Source organism: Taudactylus pleione, unplaced genomic scaffold (assembly GCF_031769625.1).
Source record: "Taudactylus pleione unplaced genomic scaffold, aTauple2 ptg000041l, whole genome shotgun sequence".
Taxonomy (NCBI): domain Eukaryota; kingdom Metazoa; phylum Chordata; class Amphibia; order Anura; family Myobatrachidae; genus Taudactylus; species Taudactylus pleione.
Genome location: NW_028284443.1, coordinates 7576449 through 7596822, shown reverse-complemented (window position 1 = coordinate 7596822; position 20374 = coordinate 7576449). Strand labels below are relative to the sequence as shown.

The 20374-nt window shown below is 43.5% G+C and overlaps 1 protein-coding gene across 1 annotated transcript in view; it reads left to right on the top strand.

Annotated features, from left to right (window-relative positions):
* Positions 1-20374, top strand: part of IL17REL (interleukin 17 receptor E like) — a 159180-nt gene that overhangs the window by 82282 nt on the left and 56524 nt on the right. The window contains exons 8-9 of the mRNA XM_088455940.1: positions 724-795; positions 2133-2187. Coding sequence (XP_088312066.1) covers positions 724-795; positions 2133-2187 — 127 coding nt within the window. The remainder of the gene's footprint in view (positions 1-723; positions 796-2132; positions 2188-20374) is intronic.

Sequence of the window (20374 nt, the reverse complement as noted above, 5' to 3'; positions counted from 1 at the left end):
TTGAAACTTTCCTGCACATCACTCTTGAGAGCTAGGGGTAAATCTACTAAAGTGAGAGTTTAGAGAAGTGAGTTTTAAAAGTGATGTTGCCCATAGCAACCAATCAGATTACAGCTATTATATAGAAGGTGCAAGTTAAATGTTAAGTAGAATCTGATTGGTTGCTATGGGCAACATCACTTTTAAAACTCACTTCTAAAAAATCTCACATTAGTAAATTTACCCCCTACAAAACTGAAATAACCATGTAGAATTAGTGCAGTCAAGAGTGGGGAGGAGAACAGATTGGCTCACCCCTGTAGTCTTTGTGACAGTCAGAGTGGTCAATATTGTCATTATACAGCTGTGGCTTTACCAGTGCATAGCTTGGCATACAGCAATTAGGCACATTCCCTTTCTGCCAAGCTAACGAAGCTCGTCTTGTATTGGTGCCCAACTGTAGTCCTTTAATGTGTTCTTCTGTTTATGTTATTGACCTTTATCTGTTATTTGACTGGCTTTTATTGATGCATATCCCAGTTTTGCATTCCTGTACTGTGACTTAGCTGGTATGAGTTTGTCAATTTCCCTATCCTGCTGAATGTCCCATTCCATACTCAGACTACATGGTGCACAGTGTTGTACTGTGACCATAATATAGTGGTGTGGAGCGTTCCTATACTGTTGTGACAGGTCTGTACTATTAATCCCTTTATGTTCATTTTACTATTCTATGTCTCATAGATCAACAAGGAAAACTCAACAAAATCAGTCATGTTACCATATTCAATGATTTTGCCTTGTTTGTGCATTGAGGTAATACATTAGTTGTGATATATATGTTTTCTTACTGTCTTCTTTTCATCATATTTATTAAAATACATGTTTGTATTTTAAGATATAATTGTTTTCATTTCTGTATTCGCACAATGCTGAATTTGCTTAGCATATGCCTAATATTTATGGGCTTAGATAAAGAACATTCTACTAATACATCCTGCTAAGAAAAGTATAAAATCAAAATTTCTGTATATACATTATGTATATATTCCTCTATTCTGTCCACATGTGTGGATAACAATATGAATGTTTTACTTTATCACACATAACTGCATCTTAATTATACATTACAGTGTGTTGGCCTCCAAGTAGGCTGTATCCATAATGAGTTATAGTTCCTAACATTTATTTATTTTTCAACAAACCCTGACGTATTATCTTACAGCTATGTTTCATTTTGTTTTCAAATGCTTCTGTCATTCTCAAATACACCTCTTACTTCTGAACATTTTCACCTGCTTTTGTAAAAATTGATTTTTCGGGCCATTCATCAAAAAGGTAATGCAGGAGATATCACAGATATCTCCTGCTTACCTTCCTCTCCCGGAATGGCAAGTTGTCTCCATACACTAGTATCACAGATATCTCCTGCTTACCTTCCTCTCCCGGAATGGCAAGTTGTCTCCATACACTAGTATCACAGATATCTCCTGCTTACCTTCCTCTCCCGGAATGGCAAGTTGTCTCCATACACTAGTATCACAGATATCTCCTGCTTACCTTCCTCTCCCGGAATGGCCTGCTGTCCCCATACACTAGTATCACAGATATCTCCTACTTACCTTCCTCTCCCGGAATGGCCCGCTGTCCCCATACACTAGTATCACAGATATCTCCTGCTTACCTTCCTCTCCCGGAATGGCCAGTTGTCTCCATACACTAGTATGGGGCCAGAATTCATCAAGCTCTGAAAATACAATATTTTCGGAGCTTGACTGCGGGAGCATTTGCCATCTTCAGATGGCGTTTGCTCCTGCAACCCACTCCCACTCCTTCCATATGGGAAGGAGTCCCGGGTTGCGAAGAGGGATCCTTCAGATCCCTTTGCCCCTGTCTGGCTCCTTCCGCCAGACGCCAGGGCTTTTGTGCGTCTACGTGACCAAAAGGAGCAGTGAAGTGCTTTGGGGAGACAGATGATTTTCGGATTAGCTTTCTCCGCGCCGGAGCAATGATGAATTTTGCTCCGATGCTCGCGTCGAGTTAGTATGTAAATTTTAATTAACATAATGAATAGAGCCCTATGTCACTTAATCTGATTATTTGACTTTCTGTATAAATATATTTTAATGACAAAAAATATTTTATAAATCAAGGGATGGTCAGCATTTCCTGATTCGCGAAGGACACGGCTTTGCCCCTTTAGGAATGGTAAGTCTTTATTATTCAAACATTAGTTTAGTAGACTTTTTCAAATGTGATTATTGTTCTATTGCACTGTGAGTAAGCAGCGGATGAGTGGTTCTAATGAAACTTGACAATATAGGATATATTTGCTACGCAGGTTTTTAGAAGTGGAGATGTTGTCCATAGTAGCCAATCAGATTCTAGCTAATATCTTCTCGAAGGTGCTAGATAAATGTTAATTAGAATCTGATTGGTTGCTATAGGCAACATCTCCACTTCTAAAAACCTGCACTTTAGTAAATATATCCCTATGAATAGATGTTTCCTTTATAAGAGCATACATACGTCAGCTGCCACTTATAACATATCGAAGTGTGTATACACCATTACAATAGAACTCTACACATATAACACATAGAACTATCCTGTGACTGTATAAATGAATAATAATAATTACAATAATTACTGTAGGAATCTACAACCTATGAATATTATGATGACGACATATAGACATCCTGATAAGAAAAAAATTAGTAGATGTTAGTAGAGAAAACCTTATAGAGAGAAGGATTACGGTTTTGCAGATCTTATTATGCCAGATGTTGACTGGAATGTTTTAGTTTTAGATCAACTAAAATATGTGCATAATGCATTCATAGTATCTGCTAAACAGTTAAGGTGCCCACACACATACCGATATACTTACAATCCGACAATGTTTCCGATTTCCCTTGAAATTCTCCCCAGCAGCTCAGCACACGATATGCACACGATATGCTGTCCAATCTTCATCCGATCTCCTTCAGCCAGACTTTTTTATAGTGCATTGTGTCCTAGATTGTCAGATCTGCCGTACTGCACGGCAGATCTGACGATGCGATGTGCGACCTGTGGGGGCGCACATCGCATCGTGATTGTGAGTGGGGACTCATAATTTGGGCATTTTTTACCCGATCTGTCGTTCCAATGTGTCGGAATCGGCCAGATCGGGAAAAAAATTGCTATGTGTGTGGGCACCGAAAAGAAACCAACTGACCAGCTGGCAAGCTCATGGATTTGTATATGAATTCTGCAAAAATATTTATTTTGAGAAGCATTATGTTTGAGTGTAACTAATAATTGTACACAGACAACCTGTTTTTTTTTTTTTACTGTCCTACTGATACATATGGATGTTATTACATTATATCTTGGGAGTTCCAGAAAAGAGGCAGCTTGCTCTCAGTGAACTGTATTCACTTCAATAGGCTGCACCTGAAAAATCACAGCGGTAGAAGACTGTGGCTGAGAATAGATAGGCTACAATTCCTAGCTACACCACCAAATTGTCAGGCACTAGGCCCGTGGGGTAATTAGGGAGGGCACCGTTTATTCCTTTGCCCTGGGCGCCAAACCCCATAGTTATGCCACTGGCTGCAACAGAAAATGAACACAATCAGCAAATTACATCTCCAACAGGTAAGTTGGGGGTAGTGGTTGGGTATAGTTTATGGTAAGGAGTTAAAGATTTAATGGGGTTGATTAGGATTAAGGATTTTAAGATGTCTGTATTATATGGTGGTCACTAATGTTGTCTGTTGTATATGGCAGTTACCATGGCCAGATTAAGGGGGGGGGCGACAGGGGCAGTCACCCTGGGCCCCCACAAACAGAGGGGCCCCACACAAGATTGGTGTAACCCTGCTGAGAACAGGTGTCCTGCAGCACCTATTCCTGAATGGGGGCTCAACTACTGTGACTCTGAATTCTACTGCATAGAGCAGCACAGTCGGTGTTGCTGCATACAGCACAGAGCAGCTTCCAAGTCCCCTCATAAGCATCATGTGACACTGATGAGGGGACTCAGCAGCAGCTCTGCCAGTATTGGGAGGTCAGGTGAGTAATCAGGGATGGGGAGGGAGGCAGTAGACTTCATGTACCTTGGAAGGGGGAGGAGGAAGGCTCCATGTGGCCTGGGGGGAGGGGAACCCAACAACTTAGTTGCCCTGGGGCCCCCACAAGTCTTAATTCGGCTCTGGCATTCACTAGTGCTTTCTGTAGTACTGTATATTGCGATCACTAATGCTCTCTGTAGTATATGGTAGTCACTAATGCAATCTGTAGTATATGGTGGTTACTATTGCTGTCTGTATTATATGGCAGCCACCAATACTGTCTGTAGTATATGGCGGTCACTAATGCTGTTTGTGGTATATGGCACTATTACTGTCTGTATTATATGGTGGTCACTGATGCTGTCTGTAGTATATGGTGGTCTCTAATGCTGTCTGTATTATATAACAGTTGCTAATTGTCACGGCTCGGGTAATTGGGATTGGTGAACCCGAACTGGGTTGATGAACAGAGACACCTGGACCAGTGGGTAGTTGGAATTTAGATGGTGTAATGTAATTCTTGGTCATACAGCTGAATGAGGACTTTAATATGAGATGTAGAATAATGTCCTCTATGCAGAGATGCGCAACAAAAGATACTGAATAAAACTATAACACAAAAGTCTCTGGACACGAAGTAACGTGTCGACAAGAACTGTAGACTTGGAACTGTAGAATTATACGAGGAATATTAAAACTTGAAATAGAGTCCGGGCTGAGGTTTGCTGAATAGGAATTGGATACTTGAATGTGGCTCCTGGGTGGAGTACGCTGGATTGGAGTGAGAACTTGAGTCTGACTCAAGGATGGTGTATGCTGGATTGCAGAGAACACTTGAATAGGACTCCGGGATGGAGTATGCTGGATTGGGTGAGCACTTTGAACCGTAACGCAGGTATCCTAAGGCGAGCTCAGGGAGGACAGAAACCTCCCGTGGAGCAGAAGGGCTCCAGGATGGAGTGTGCTGGATTGGGTGAGCACTTTGAATAGGACTACGGGATGGAGTGTGCTGGATTGGGTGAGCACTTTGAATAGGACTCCGGGATGGAGTGTGCTGGATTGGGTGAGCACTTTGAATAGGACTCCGAGATGGAGTGTGCTGGATTGGAAGCAGGAGTACTCCCGACTGGAGTATACAGGAACTTGACGCAGGCAAACTGGAAAGGAAGCCAGCGGAGCTCAGGAACATAGGTCTTGCTGTAGTAAAGAGCACTATTGTACTGGCAATGAGACAGAGTCAGGGAAGGGCTTTTATACCCCTGGTCGGATGCTGATTGGCTGGAGCAACTGGAGAGTGCTGCTGACTGGATGGATCTGGACCACCTGACTTGATCCAAGATGGCCGCGCCCATGATCCGGAGATCTGACACACTGAAGTGCAGGAAGTGCATGGAAGTGTGGCTGGGACACCTAGGCAACAGCGGGGATGCAGGAAACCACCTTCAGGCATAGGCATGATCAATGTCAGGAAATTTGGTATCCTCTCTGACATTCGAACGATGTTCTTGAATGATACAACGTCGTTGTATCTGCTCTTCTGTGAGATTTCTGGGTGCCCACCTGGCACACACATGATGCATTTTCAGTTCCTTTGTCACAATATGCTGAACCCGCTCGAATGAGTTGTCAAGTGAAGCCGAAAGTTTGTGTAAAGTCAACCTTCTGTCATTTTGCAACATATCCACAGGTTTGGCAATGTTGACATCTGTAACCACAGTGGATGGTCTCTCAATACGCTCTTTGTCAGTCACTCGCGTCTTTAACCCTCCTGAAGTGCTTCCACCACCAAAATACTGCAGCACAGCTAATTGTTTCTTCACCGTATGCTTGCCTTTAACATTTAATGAATTTCATTTCCGCTTTTCCCAATCACACATCTCTGACATAATCTCACAGACACATCTTCCTCATCCACCATGACAAAACATACAAAGATCTTCCACTCACTGTGACCACACAAAGAAGACTATAGCAATCCAACCGCAGGTTCAGGCACATCGATGTATGAGCTTCGCAATAACCAGAAAAACAGAGGCAGTCGCATTGCTTTTCAATCAGCCGTCATGTGTATGTGTGTGTAATATATATATATATATATATATATATATATAATTACATAAACTAACAAATGTAGTAATTTATTTTTAATATTTGATAGAATGATTACTTTCTGTTTCAAAACTAGACAAGGAAACATACAGCACTATACACATACAAACCAGGTTACAAAAGTGAAAGCCCAGCTCAAAGGAGCTTACAGTGTAGGTGGGTAGGGATCGGCATGAAACACATGGAGAAAGATACAGATGTGTCCTCATTCTCTAGCCTTATGCACATCACAGCCACATACAAATTTTCTCACAGTGGGCGGGATGTACTAAGCATCGCTTCCGCGATGCGGTACGTCCCGTCTCCATATGGGTAAATAACGCAGTTGATTACAGAAATGCCCCCCGATAATCTCCCGATAAGAGCTGTCCTTTGCGTTGCCCCCGGACAGAAGGACTTCTAGGTTTAACAACCAGAAGTTCCTCTGGAGTCCTTCTGTGCATGCGCAGAAGGACGCCGGCTGCTGGGGGTGATGGGAGGGATTCGATCAAATCCCTCTCAGAGTATGCGTCCCGATAAGAAGCCCATAGGCTTCTATTGGGTAGTACCACCTGAAGTTGGCATTACCCACCGGGACAAAGCACCGCAATGCATTGCAGTCTGGTGCTTAGTACATATGGAGAATACTGTAAAACACACGTTTCGGGGGTTGTACCGCATTTTCCCCTTTAGTACATCCCGGCCAGTGTACTAGGCACGCTAGATTAGTTCTTTTGTCATAAAGGAATTGGTATAAACTATAAAGTTGCAGATTAAGCACAATGATACGTGGCATGAGGTGTGGCGCTGTTGCTAGTAATGGTACTCTGTTTTTCACCTTTTTCTCCATATTACTGTAGCAAGTTAGTGGCACACAGAAGTGTATGAAATGCCTGCACCAGTACTTAGCATACCCTTGCAAAGTACGTTTTTCACATTAGTGATGCGACTAAAATGCAAAAAAGTCTCTGGCGAGGCGCTTGGCATTGATAAAGCTGGGTACACACCTATACAATCCTCTGCCTAATCACCCAATATTGGGTTATAGGTCCGATAATTGTATTGGTGTGTAGGCAGGAGTGTTACCTGATAAATGCTTATAACACTCTTAGAGCCTGATTCAGAGCCGGACGCTCTGACAGAGCGCTCGCTCTGAATCAGGGCCGTCCTTCTTGTTTTTCAGAGCGGCCTCCTGGCCGCTCGCATAGCTGTGGGTGACCACCCACAGCTATAGCGAGCGGCCAGGAAGATGGTCACGATGGTCAAGACCATCGCGACCATCGGGCTTGCGACGAGACCCTTGTGGTAGGGTCTCGTTGCCGCAAGCCCCAGAGTGCTTTCGGCTCTCATAGAGCCGAAAGCACTTCCACTGACATCACTTGGGAGCGCCTCTGGGAACACATGGGAACACATGGGAAAACCTCCGTCTGGGCAGCTACGCCCTGGCCCGCCCACCAAAGGGGGCGTGCTGTCACTCAACATCGACAGCACACCCACCTTCGGTACCAGACCCAGAGCGACGGATTGCCCGTCGCTATCCGGGTCTCGCGCATGGGCACGGCGGAGCCGGCTCCGTCGTGCGCATGCACACTGGGCAACCATCGACCCGCTTGCGAGTGCACAGCGCTCGCAGGCGGGTCTGAATCAGGCCCTTTGAGCGATTGGGATCGGGAGGTCGCATCTTTTGTGGTGTTTATTATTTATCGGCCCGACCTCCCGATCCCATAGAAGCCTGTACACACTGAGCTACTTCTAGAACAGTGTGTATGGGGCTCACAGGGGGTCAAGCTGGGAGCTCGACTGATTGAGCACCCTGTCTGTGAAATACGTCAGTCACCGACATATCAGATTGGGCTTGCAGCACAGCCGATGCTGATATATCTGAAAGATATGCTAGTGCATCCGCATGTGTGTATGGGCAACCTGCCGACCGCCCATGCACTGGCTGCAGGGACCACCTACAGTGACATCTGAATGCCCGCCCTGTTGTCATGTCATCCCAGGCACATTGAGTGACTGGTAAGTATAGCTTACCATTAGGCCGCTCTGTCTGCTAATTGATACACCGTCTCAGTGTGTAACCAGCATTAGATATCCTCAGTGAGTCTGCATTAAACCCCTGCACATAAGTCCCTACGCATACAGTATCCTGGAATGGGCAACCTTGTTGTAGCAGTGATAACATTATTTCTATATAAGAAATAGTCATATTATTTAAAGCAAACCAGTATTGAATATTTTGGTATACTTGATCAGTAACAAAGACAGTACCCATAGATGCTGTACGCAGAGGTGTCACTAGGGTTGGTGTCACCCGGTGCTGTAACTCATGGTGACACCCCCACTTCGAGCAAAAAAAATAAAAAATCAGGACCAAGGTGCGCAGCTCCGTGCTCTCTCCCCCCTTACCAGTCCACCACTCACACTGCAGTGCTCCTCCCAGAATGCTGGGCGCACCTGGCAGGTGTGATGATGTCACGCCCTGCATTCTGAGTAGAGAAAAGAGGAGGACGGTCTGACGGACTGGACCAAAATACCGCTGCCACCAGTCCGTCCACACCTTCCCACCTGCGCGGTGAGGGTGGTAGTGGAGAGCAGACTGGTTGGTGCGGACAGGATTGTGGTGGCGACAGCACGTGTGTGTGTGTGCGTGTGGGGGGGGTGCAGACACAAAGGGCTGCCAAGAGAAGTCTTGGGCCCTGGTACAGCAACCTCCCGGGGATCCCCTGGAGAGGGTGTGGCCCTAGCATGTTGGCCCTAGCAAGCTGGGAGAATGGCTGCATTTTTTTTGGGTTGTGCCTAGCATGTGAGAAGTACCCACTCATAGGAACATGACAGGTCAGCATTTTTAAAGAGCTGATCATATACCACCCACTTGCTTTTTGAAAACAAATAGATTTTTTAACAGTGCCGAGAACCTGCCCCACTTTTTTTGGACACAGTTAGTAGCCCAGACACTGCACCACATACTGGCTACACAGAAGGTCCAGTAACACACCACACATGATAGGGGGTGTGGTCTCAAATTAATAGACTACCTTGTGATAAATAACATTAACATAACCGTAGGATTAGGGACAGCAAGACCTGTTAAAATTTCCAAGGTACATCATCAGTGCCATATGGGAAAAAACCACATTGCTCTCCAATGGAAAAAATAGCATTGCTCCACACAGAGATAACTAACATTGCTCCCCAGAGATTAATAACATTGCTCCCCCACAGAAATTAATAACATTGCTCCCCGCAGGAAATAGCACAAGACCCCAGCCAACCAGCCCCCCTTCTGTGTCCTCAGCCAGCCTGCCCCCCATGTCTGTGTCCCCAGCCATCCAGCCCCCACTTCTGTGTCCCCAGCCATCCAGCCCCCATTTATGTGTCCCCAGCCATCCAGCCAATCCCCACTTCTGTGTCCCAAGCCATCCAGCCAATCCCCACTTCTGTGTCCCCAGCCACCCTCTCCTTCTGTGTCCCCAGCCAGCCTTTCCCCACTTCTGTGCCCCCAGACTGCCTGCCCCCACTTCTGTGTCCCCAGCCAGCCCTCCCCCACTTGTGTCCCCAGCTATCCTTCCCCCACTTCTGTGTCCCCAGCTATCCTTCCCCCACTTCTGTGTCCCCAGCCAGCCCTCCCCCACTTCTGTGTCCCCAGCCAGCCAGCCCCCACTTGTGTCCCCAGCCATCCTTCCCCCACTTCTGTGTCCCCAACTATCCTTCCCCCATTTCTGTGTCCCCAGCCAGCCCTCTCCCACTTCTGTGTCCCCAGCCATCCTTCCCCCACTTCTGTGTCCCCAGCTATCCTTCTCCCACTTCTGTGTCCCCAGCTATCCTTCCCCCATTTCTGTGTCCCCAGCTAGCCCTCCCCCACTTCTGTGTCCCCAGCCAGCCAGCCCCCACTTCTGTGTCCCCAGCCATCCTTCCCCCACTTCTGTGTCCCCAGCCATCCTTCCCGAACTTCTGTGTCCCCAGCTATCCTTCTCCCACTTCTGTGTCCCCAGCTATCCTTCCCGAACTTCTGTGTCCCCAGCTATCCTTCTCCCACTTCTGTGTCCCCAGCTATCCTTCTCCCACTTCTGTGTCCCCAGCCAGCCCTCCCCCACTTCTGTGTCCCCAGCCAGCCAGCCCCCACTTCTGTGTCCGCAGCTATCCTTCCCCCACTTCTGTGTCCCCAGCTATCCTTCCCCAACTTCTGTGTCCCCAGCCAGCCCTCCCCCACTTCTGTGTCCTCAGCCAGCCTTCCCCCACTTCTGTGTCCCCAGTCAGCCCTCCCCCACTTCTGTGTCCCCAGCCAGCCCTCCCCCACTTCTGTGTCCCAAACTATCCTTCCCCCACTTCTGTGTCCCAAGCTATCCTTCCCCCACTTCTGTGTCCCCAGTTATCCTTCTCCCACTTCTGTGTCCCCCAGCTATCCTTCCCCCACTTCTGTGTCCCCAGCCAGCCTTCCCCCACTTGTGTCCCCAGCCAGCCCTCCCCCACTTCTGTGTCCCCAGCCACCCAGCCCCCACTTCTGTGTCCCCAGCTATCCTTCCCCCACTTCTGTGTCCCCAGCTATCCTTCCCCCACTTCTGTGTCCCCAGCCAGCCCTCCCCCACTTCTGTATCCCCAGTCAGCCCTCCCCCACTTGTGTCCCCAGCCAGCCTTCCCCCACTTCTGTGTCCCAAGCTATCCTTCCCCCACTTCTGTGTCCCCAGCCAGCCTTCCCCCACTTCTGTGTCCCAAGCTATCCTTCCCCCACTTCTGTGTCCCCAGCTATCCTTCTCCCACTTCTGTTTCCCCAGCTATCCTTCCCCCACTTCTGTGTCCCTAGCCAGCCTTCCCCCACTTGTGTCCCCAGCCAGCCCCCACTTGTGTCCTCAGCCAGCCTTCCCCCCCTTCTGTGTTGCCAGCCAACCCCCACTTGTGTCCCCAGCCAGCCTTCCCCCACTTCTGTGTCCCCAGCCAGCCTTCCCCCACTTCTGTCCCCAGCCAGCCCTCCCCCACTTGTGTCCCCAGCAAGCCTTCCCCCCTGTCTGTGTCCTCAGCCAGCCAACCCTGTGTCCCCAGACAGCCACCTCACTTCACTTATCTTTTTCTTGACGGCTCCTCTCTTCCAGCCTTCCAGTAGCGGCGATGGCGAGCGGAGTAGTGGATGGGAAGTGGGCTCCTGGGCTCCTCTCTTTCAGCAGCGTCGGCGCAGTGTGACGACATGACGTCACGTGCTGTGCACTGTCTTAAAAAAGAAAAAAGAAACTTTTCAGCATGATGGCCGTTATGAGCAGCGGCCGCAAAAGTGGGTGGGGAGTGGGCGGACAGCGGGCGGATCCCCTGCCCGGGACCCAGCACCTTGCATGGTCATCTCGTCGGCCCTGCGGGCATCTCTTTTATGGCGGGGTAGGGTGCAGGCAGCTTTGTGACGGCGGGAGAGTGTGTGGCTTTTTGGTGTCACCCCCTTGGAAGGTGACACCCGGTGCGGCCCGCACCCCCCGCACCTCCCTTGTGACACCACTGGCTGTACGGGATGTAGTTTAATTCCCAGTGTTGGGATGGCGGTGTTCAGAATGCTAGCGCCAGAATCCCGACACCAGTATCCTGATGGTAAGTAATGGGGTTAGGGATAGGGTTAGGATCAGGCACTCAGGATTGAGGGTTAAGATTAGGCTGCGGGTGGTGGGGAAGTTAGGTTTAGGCACTAGGGGGAAGGGTTAGGTTTAGGATGCAGGGAGGGTTAGGGTTAGGATACTTACTGACAAGTGTCGGTATTGGGATTCTGACTGCCAGGATCCCGTACCCAACGCAATGCCGCACATGCTCTGTTAGTTATTATTTTATATTAAATATGTTATATGTATGTGTGACAGAAACATACTAAATAGTTACTTTTGAGGTATACAATTAACATTTCTTTACAAACCGTTGACAAACTTGAAGTACATGAAAGTAATTTATGATCTAGTGGCTACATGTAGCTTAAAAGTTCCTTCATTATGATATTCAATTTTTAGACACATGGGCAGATGGCAAAAATAGATATATGGTGCTCATGTCTAATATTTACATCTGGAAAAGTGCTGCAGTTTTGAATACAGAATATAAAGAGACCCTAAACGGCTCTGTGTCTTACATATAATGTATTTCAGTGGGTTTCACAGTTTTCAGTTGTTGTGGAAATGTGTCCAAAATGTTGCTGACAGTGTTTTAAAAAATGATTAAAATGCTAATTTGTTATATAATACTAAATTCTTTACAAATCAATTATTACAATTGATAGTAACTAATTACTGCCAGTAACAACACGTTTTAAATTTTACTCCAAGACATGATCTTCTTCTCATGAGTAAACGTGTGCTACCAGTACAATAGTTTGCATACGTAAAAGCACCTGCATAAAAAGTGAATGCAAAATGTGTACAATTGCATCATTAAAGCATGTGTTAGTTTGTATGTGTTTTCAGTCATTTTTCTAACTTATGTAGGATCAGATCCTTCATGTTGCACTGAAATAAGAGTTATGGCGCACATCCACTTGCCGATTTCTATGTGCGATTGAACGATAACGATTTTGCCAGACATCCTGTGTAATCTGAGGGTTACTCAGATGTCCAATGTTCTGACACAACAGCAGACCAGGGAAATCGGCAATGGGCATCTTTTTTCTTAAGACGCCCCCTGTGGCTTTTGGATATTTTAGCACAGTAACGGTGTCTTTATATGCTGTAACTGTGCTATAGCATCCATCTCTGTATCAGGCCCAATGTTCATGCTTTTTTTCCCACACATTCAAATAGCTGATGTACTTGTCCCATGCGTTTTCTATTATTACCATTACAGTTCTTCTTGAAACAAAAAGTGCAGTAAATGTGTTCTGAGAAATGTATTTCAATTGCATAACTTGTCAAGGAGCAGATATTTTAGGTATTGTCATCCTACACCCAAAGGAGGGGACCTGCCCCGGAAATGCTGTTCTTTTCTGTTCTTGCACAAATGTACCTCTAATGGGGATGAATCACAAACTACGTGCAGCTTTTGGACATCTCTTTCATACTTCTGGAGATTTTTTGGGTACAGCCTGTTCTTGGCAATCACACAGGGAGTTCATGGAAAAATAATAAACTGAATGTGAACTATGTCACTTCTATACATTAGATTCATTTTATCTGCATTTTGCATGTAAATAAAAGCATAGAAAAATACACATAAATGTGAAGAAGATAAATTTGTAAGGATTATTTGTGTTGCTATAATTTAGCAAATGGAAATCATTAGGACAACATATAATCACGTTTACACATGGGTTGTTGATGGAGTTACTTCACTGTAGACAAATGATCTTTAGAGAACTGATGTGTAGAGTAATCTCTCCTCTTATTTTAGGTGACAATAATCTCAGTGATCCTGTGAATTTCGTCCTACGTGAATCCCATCTATGTACCTGATTGGAGTTGTCAGTAACTAACTCTTATTTCAGTGCATGAAGGATTTGATCCTACATAAGCTGTTTTGTATTCCTTTTTTTTGCATTGCACATTTTTAGTTTTCATCACTGTACAGAATTGTAAATAATAGGATATTGAGAATTTATACAGTACATTAAATTAATAAATAGTTTTACAATACTAATGGTTTTGCAAAATGTATTTATCTTAGAGCATTTTATGACAACAATAATATAAAATTGCTAAATAATACATATTGTATATATGCACAACATTGTTTATGTGCTTTCAACCAATGTAAAACATGTTTGTTTCAATATATTTACTACATTTTAACTGTACTAAATTACCCTTGAACTGGCCTGAGGTGAATATAAGAGAAATCTTTATTACTGTTTGTGACATGTAAACAGTAAGTTATGCAAATTTAGAGCAAGCACTGCACCAGGAAAGTAAATGTATAAAAACACACAATAGAGCAGCTGCAAGTATAGTTCTTCCTCATACATTCTGACATAACACGGTTTCATAAACATCTAAACAACAATAGTTGTCTCTCATTATTATAAGTGGAGAGAGTTACATTACAGTACGTCCTTCACAGGAAACCGTCTGACCATGCAAATTAGTCTGGAAAATATATGCCCTCAGCTGTTCAGCCTGCTCTGCCATCTTACTTCCTTATAACACATAACTAAAGGCAAATTAACATCAGACAGCCATATAGTGTAGCCTAAGAGTGTAAATTTCTGATTTTACTTTGTAGTTTGAATATGTGGAATACCTTGCGAGTAAAGCTGGGTACACACTGGCAGATATATTGGCCGATCAATTGATTGGCCAATATATTGTGTGCCCGTCGGCCAGTGTGTAACATCGATATGTCTGTGAACGACGTCATTTACAGACATAACGTGTCTGCTGTGCTGGACAGCCGTTGGTAGATATATCTCTAGATATATCTGTCCATTGTGCTGTGTGTACGGACGGTTAGCCGACCACCCGTACACTTGCAGCAGAGGCCATGGGGAGGGGGGCGCGACGCAACCACCAGCCAGCGGGACTCGTGGACAGATGACAGATGATGGTTGTTCAAGTGTATGGACAACCGTCATCTGCAAATATATCTTTAAGTGTGTACCCAGCTTTACACTGCCCACAGCATGACAGACCGGATGCGTTTCACCCCACAAAGCTAACTTCTATTATTATATTTAAATAAAATGTACATTCTTTACCAAACCAGCCTCTCAGCATCAGGTTCGGCCCTTTAAAGTGGGTTGTATGTACCAGGGAACAAAGGTAAAATGATAGGACCTCATTCAGAGTCGGTCGTAGGGGAAAGGGGCCGGATATGCAAATTAAGCGATCACAAGTTGCGGTCCTAAGATGAGATCGTTAGCTGAACGACCGAAGGTAAGAAGCGCCGTAAGACTAAATAACGCCCCCTTCTCGATCACAACACAAGTCATCTCCTAGGATATAAGGATTAATCGCGAACATCGGGAACCATCGGAGCTGGTCGTAGAGCTTAAGGTTGACCATACCCTCTCTTAAGCACTACGATCAAGTCAGTGTAAAAACCTCCCATGTCACATGTGCCATGACAGTACTTTGTTAATTATGCACTCCCATTAAACGCCGTTCGCATAATTAGGCACGCCTGCATTTGGATCTCCACTCCCCTGTTTTCAAGCACCTTCCCCTGTTACCACCCACAAACGGTTCATTCTGTCACTCAAACTAACGACCTGGCTGTGTTCAAGGAGAGAGACATTTCTGATCGTAAGAGCTAGTTTGCGCACGCGCATTGCGAACTTTACGCATGTGCAGTTTAGCGAACATCGGTGACGTACGACCGTGTGGCCGCAACGACCGACTCTGAATGAGGTCCATAGTGTCTATCTATTATGGCACTGCAAGTACAAGTATGCACTGACTTCCCATAAATGTTATCACATGCTTGCACTTTGCCAGGTTGTTTGTATTCTCTTATATCAGGACACATACGTAGGGTTTTCATCTGGCATAATTTTTTAGGTCTTTATAAACTACACCAACGTACTGTATTAAGGGCTGCATCTAATATTGATTTAAAGTCTAAGCCCACTTGTCTATCAGATGCTCATTTGTTACATTTTGGTATTAGATAATGTATCAGTAAAAATAGTACACGTCTGTTAATTATATTCCTATATATTTTATCACTTCCTTAAGGTTATCGATAAGCACTTCTCTATTACAATACCTTATCTATTATAATATTTAAATTATATGCAGATGCTGACAGTTTACATATGTCTATTATTCAACAAGCTGTGTATCACTGCACCACTACAATGTACATTCTCTTGATGTCATAAAAATTAAGCTATAGATGAAAAATACAGGACAAACAAGCATTTGCTAATTATCCAGCTTGAAAAACCCAGCTTAATGAGAAACCTCCAGAGATGGAGAAAGACATTGAATCCATAAAAATATTCAATTTAAGTACATATACTTTAAAAAAAGAAGAGATTAGCCTACTATAGAAGGGTCTCAAATTCGCCCCGGTCAATAAGATAAATAAATTTGATACGTACATAGATATACAGAAATTTATCAGAAAGCTCTCATTAAAAAAATATTTTATAAATTAAAACAGAGGAAAAGATAACTTGAATATGGATCAGAATCCAGATACATATAATCAATTCAAACCTAAATCCACATTTAATCCAACGTTTAACAGGGGTTGTTTCTTAGAAAGTTTCAGTAAGATTGTATGCACAGAAGTAGAGAAACTAGGGCTCAATAAGAATAAGATACACAATCTATCCCAGAGTGAATTTAAGGCCCTGCAGGAATTAGAAAAAAATCGTAACATTACGATCAAACCAGCGGATAAGGGTGGTGGTATAGTCGTAATGCACACCACTATATATAACAAAGAAATATTAAGACAACTGGGAGATAGGGTTACATATAACCCATTGAGGGGTAACCCCACGGAACGTATTGAAAAAAGTTTTATTAATCTTATATCTCAATACGAAGAAAAGGGGATTATTACAAAACAGGAGAAGGAATATCTGATTAAAGATCACCCAGTATTACCAGTGATATACATATTACCCAAAGTTCACAAGGATCCCATTAACCCCCAGGAAGACTCATTATAGCTGGTACAGATTCAATTACATCTAATTTGCCACATTTTATCGATTATAACCTACAGCCAGAAGTTTTAAAAACGAAATCATATGTCAAGGACACCATAGATAGTATTAAAATTTTAAGGAACACTCCTACACCTAAACATTGCTTTTTAGTTACGGTAGACGTTACTGCATTATACACTATTATTGACCATGAGTTGGGTATTAATGCAGTTGAATATGCTATACGGAAAAACTCTGATACAATGAGTGAAAATAAGATCCAAATCATTAAGGAGTCCCTGATTTTATTCTTAATAAAAATTATTTTTGGTTTTGTACGGTCAGTATTACATTCAGAGAAAAGGGACCGCTATGGAAAGTCGGGTGGCACCGGCCTATGCAAATTTGTTTATGGCTTGGTGGGAGGATATAACCATTTGGGATAATAACCCATTCTTGGAACATATTGTCATTTGGATTAGATTTATAAACGACATATTTTTTATCTGGAGCGGTGAAGAGGCAGTACTAAAGGAATTTTGTGAAAAACGCAATAATAATGAATACAATATCCACCTCACTTTTAATATTAATAAAAAAGAGGTCAATTTTTTAGACTTAATTATTTATTCAACAGTTGAGGGTATAGACACTAGAAATTACAACAAACCTACAGATAGCAATTCGTGTGTGAATATAAAAAGCCACCATCATCCTAGATGGTTAAGAAACGTTCCGAGAAGCCAAATTCAAAGAATACGCAGAAATTGCACAAAAGATTAAAACTTTAAAGAACAGGTGGAAACATTACGGAATAAAGTTTTACTTAAATGATACGATGAAGATCATATACAAAAAGCAATTGAAGAAATAGGTGACATTCCTCAAAATGAACTTTTAGTATATAGGGACAAAAGTAGACAAGAAAATAAATCCAGAATTGTATTTATCACTACATTTCATGATCAATATAGAAAAACAGAAAATATTATCACGAAAAACTGGTTTCTTCTACAACAGGATCCTATATTAAGGCAAATCATCCCACAAAAACCCATGTTCACTTACAGGAGAGCCCCTAATATAAATAATAGGCTTGTTAAAAGTGCAATACCGGAAAAAAAGAACCGAAAGAATAAAAACAAAAGGCTTCCACCGTTGTGGTTCATGTGTGGTTTGCACTACACATGTCAATCAAAATTCAAAAATAGAAACATTTGATTCTAAATCCAATCTCAAAGAGTTTAAAATACAAGAATTCATGACTTGTAACCGTAATAACTGTATATACATGATTTAATGCACCTGTGGCTTATAGTATATAGGCAAAACCTCAAGAAAACTTAAAGTCAGATGGGCACAACACATATGTAACATTAAGAGAGGAGTAATTAACCATGCTTTGGCCAAACATTTCCAGGAAAAACACCAAAGCTCAGTTAATGATATCAGATACATTATGGGAGTAAAAAAAGTGGAAGACAATTGACGAACTAAAGGGATTGACGCATTTTTAGCTAAGGCAGAAATGAAATACATTTATGAGGTTAAAACCTTGGAACCGCATGGTTTGAACTAGGGGTGAGCGGATTCGGTTCTACTTGGTTCCGTTCGGTTTTAAAAACCGAATCTTATTGGCTATCCAAAACTCGTGACAGCTGATACCCAATAAGATTCGGTTTTTAAATCCGAACGGAACCAAGTAGAACCGAATCCGCTCGCCCCTAGTTTGAACGCAGATTTTGAGCTTAAATGATTTTTATGAAATAGTTTTTATGAAATAGTTTTTATGACATTTTTAAGTATCAATTTTTATATACCTCATCATCTTAGATATATGTTTATTATTCTGGTTTTAGGTTTCTTATGTATGGTGTTTTTAGAAAACTTCTATGTCTGCGCCTTTATTTATTATTTTATATTTATATCCATGCCTATGGACTATTGTATGCACTGTAGTGTATGTATACCTAGTTTATAATTTATGTTGTTGTACTGATATGACAATGGACCCATTGCATTTTAGAGACACAGCGCACTATATATATATATATATATATATATATATATATACAGGTACATATATTACTGTATACTTGGTACCTTGGAGAGATCCTGGTATGTAAATATTAGTACACTGATTTACATGAAAATTTATGATACCCCACTTCTATATACACCCCACTGGGATAAAGGTTAGATTGACCACCTTTCTTTTTAAAGATGTTGTTAGGAGGTACCAGTCACATGGGGTAAACCCGGTGATAGTGGCAGCAATAGTCAGTAGTCTGGTGGAAGCTGGCTTCAACTTCACGCTGCGTTCCAAATAAGTGGAGCACAGCGCATTGTATAATGATGATACCACGTGGTGCGCTCCGGAGGGTGAGCCGCATCACGTTGGACAATTTGAAACGCCACACATCTGTGCCTTCTATATGCATTGACTGCACGCTGCGTTCCAAAGAGTGGAGCGCAGCGCCCTGTACCACGTGGTGCGCTCCGGAGTGTGAGCCGCACCACGTGGGACAATTTGGAATGCCACGCTTCCGGGCCCCCGATAGCGGTCATGTGATATACACTGACTGATGGTGCGCTCCGACTGGACCGCATCATGTGGGATAGCCCTGGAACGCATCATTTCTGGGCCCCAGCATCGGTCACGTGATACACACTACGCTAGCATCTCAGCACCTAGGATTTCAGAGACAGCTCCGTTTTAATTAAGTAAGTACTAGTTCTATGTACTGATGTAGCTACGCCCTTAGTGGCTATATATATCAAGTCATTCCACTCTCAACCATATACCTTGACAAAGACCTCAGAGAAGCTGGAAAGAAACGCGTTGGTTTTATGGTGATTGTATTTGAAAGTACCCAGACCAGGAAGGTAACACTCTATAGGGGGAGCAAATTAATACCCCTATATGTTCAACAGTGTGGCTTGCTTTAAAGGTCTTACATGGTACGCATCCATTTATGTGTTTTAAAATTTAATAAAACTGTAAAAGATTTTACACTATTACGGCAAACCCTCTTTTGTCTTGCATGTATGCATATTTGAGAAAGTCCGCACAGAAGAGGTTGGCCGTGGATGGAGGATTGTTATCAGAGTGACGACTTGATATTATTGGAGTTACGGTGAACTATTGGAGATTACTTTTCTTTAAAGACACAGCAAAATTAATACAGGAATATTTGACTGGGATTAATTCAGTGGTGTAATAGCACCACACAGTGACTCAAGAACACTACTAATAGACTAAGAAACTTTCTGTTTTGAAAACTATTCATTATTTCCCATTAGGTGCGCTGGAGAACACAAGTTTTTTCTTTTCTCTCTAATTATCCAGCTCTCCCAGTGCATTGAGGTTTAGTCATTCTAGCTTCACAGGTACCAGTCAATGTGTAGGCTGTATACTTTGTGCTTTCTATCCCACAAATTATAGTGTACAAAATTCTTATGCATCCATTACTGCATAAATGGAATACATTTTGTGCTTATGACCTTTTCAAATAGGTACTGAAGGTGGGACAGATGTTGGAGGGGGTTGGGTACAGGATGCCGGTGCTTGAGATCACGGTGGTCAGAATCCTGACGCCGGCATCATGACAGGGTTAGGATACCGACATCTGTCGGTCAGTATCCTAACCCTCCCCCTCTCCCTACCCCTAACTCTCCCTCCCCACTGCCTAAACCC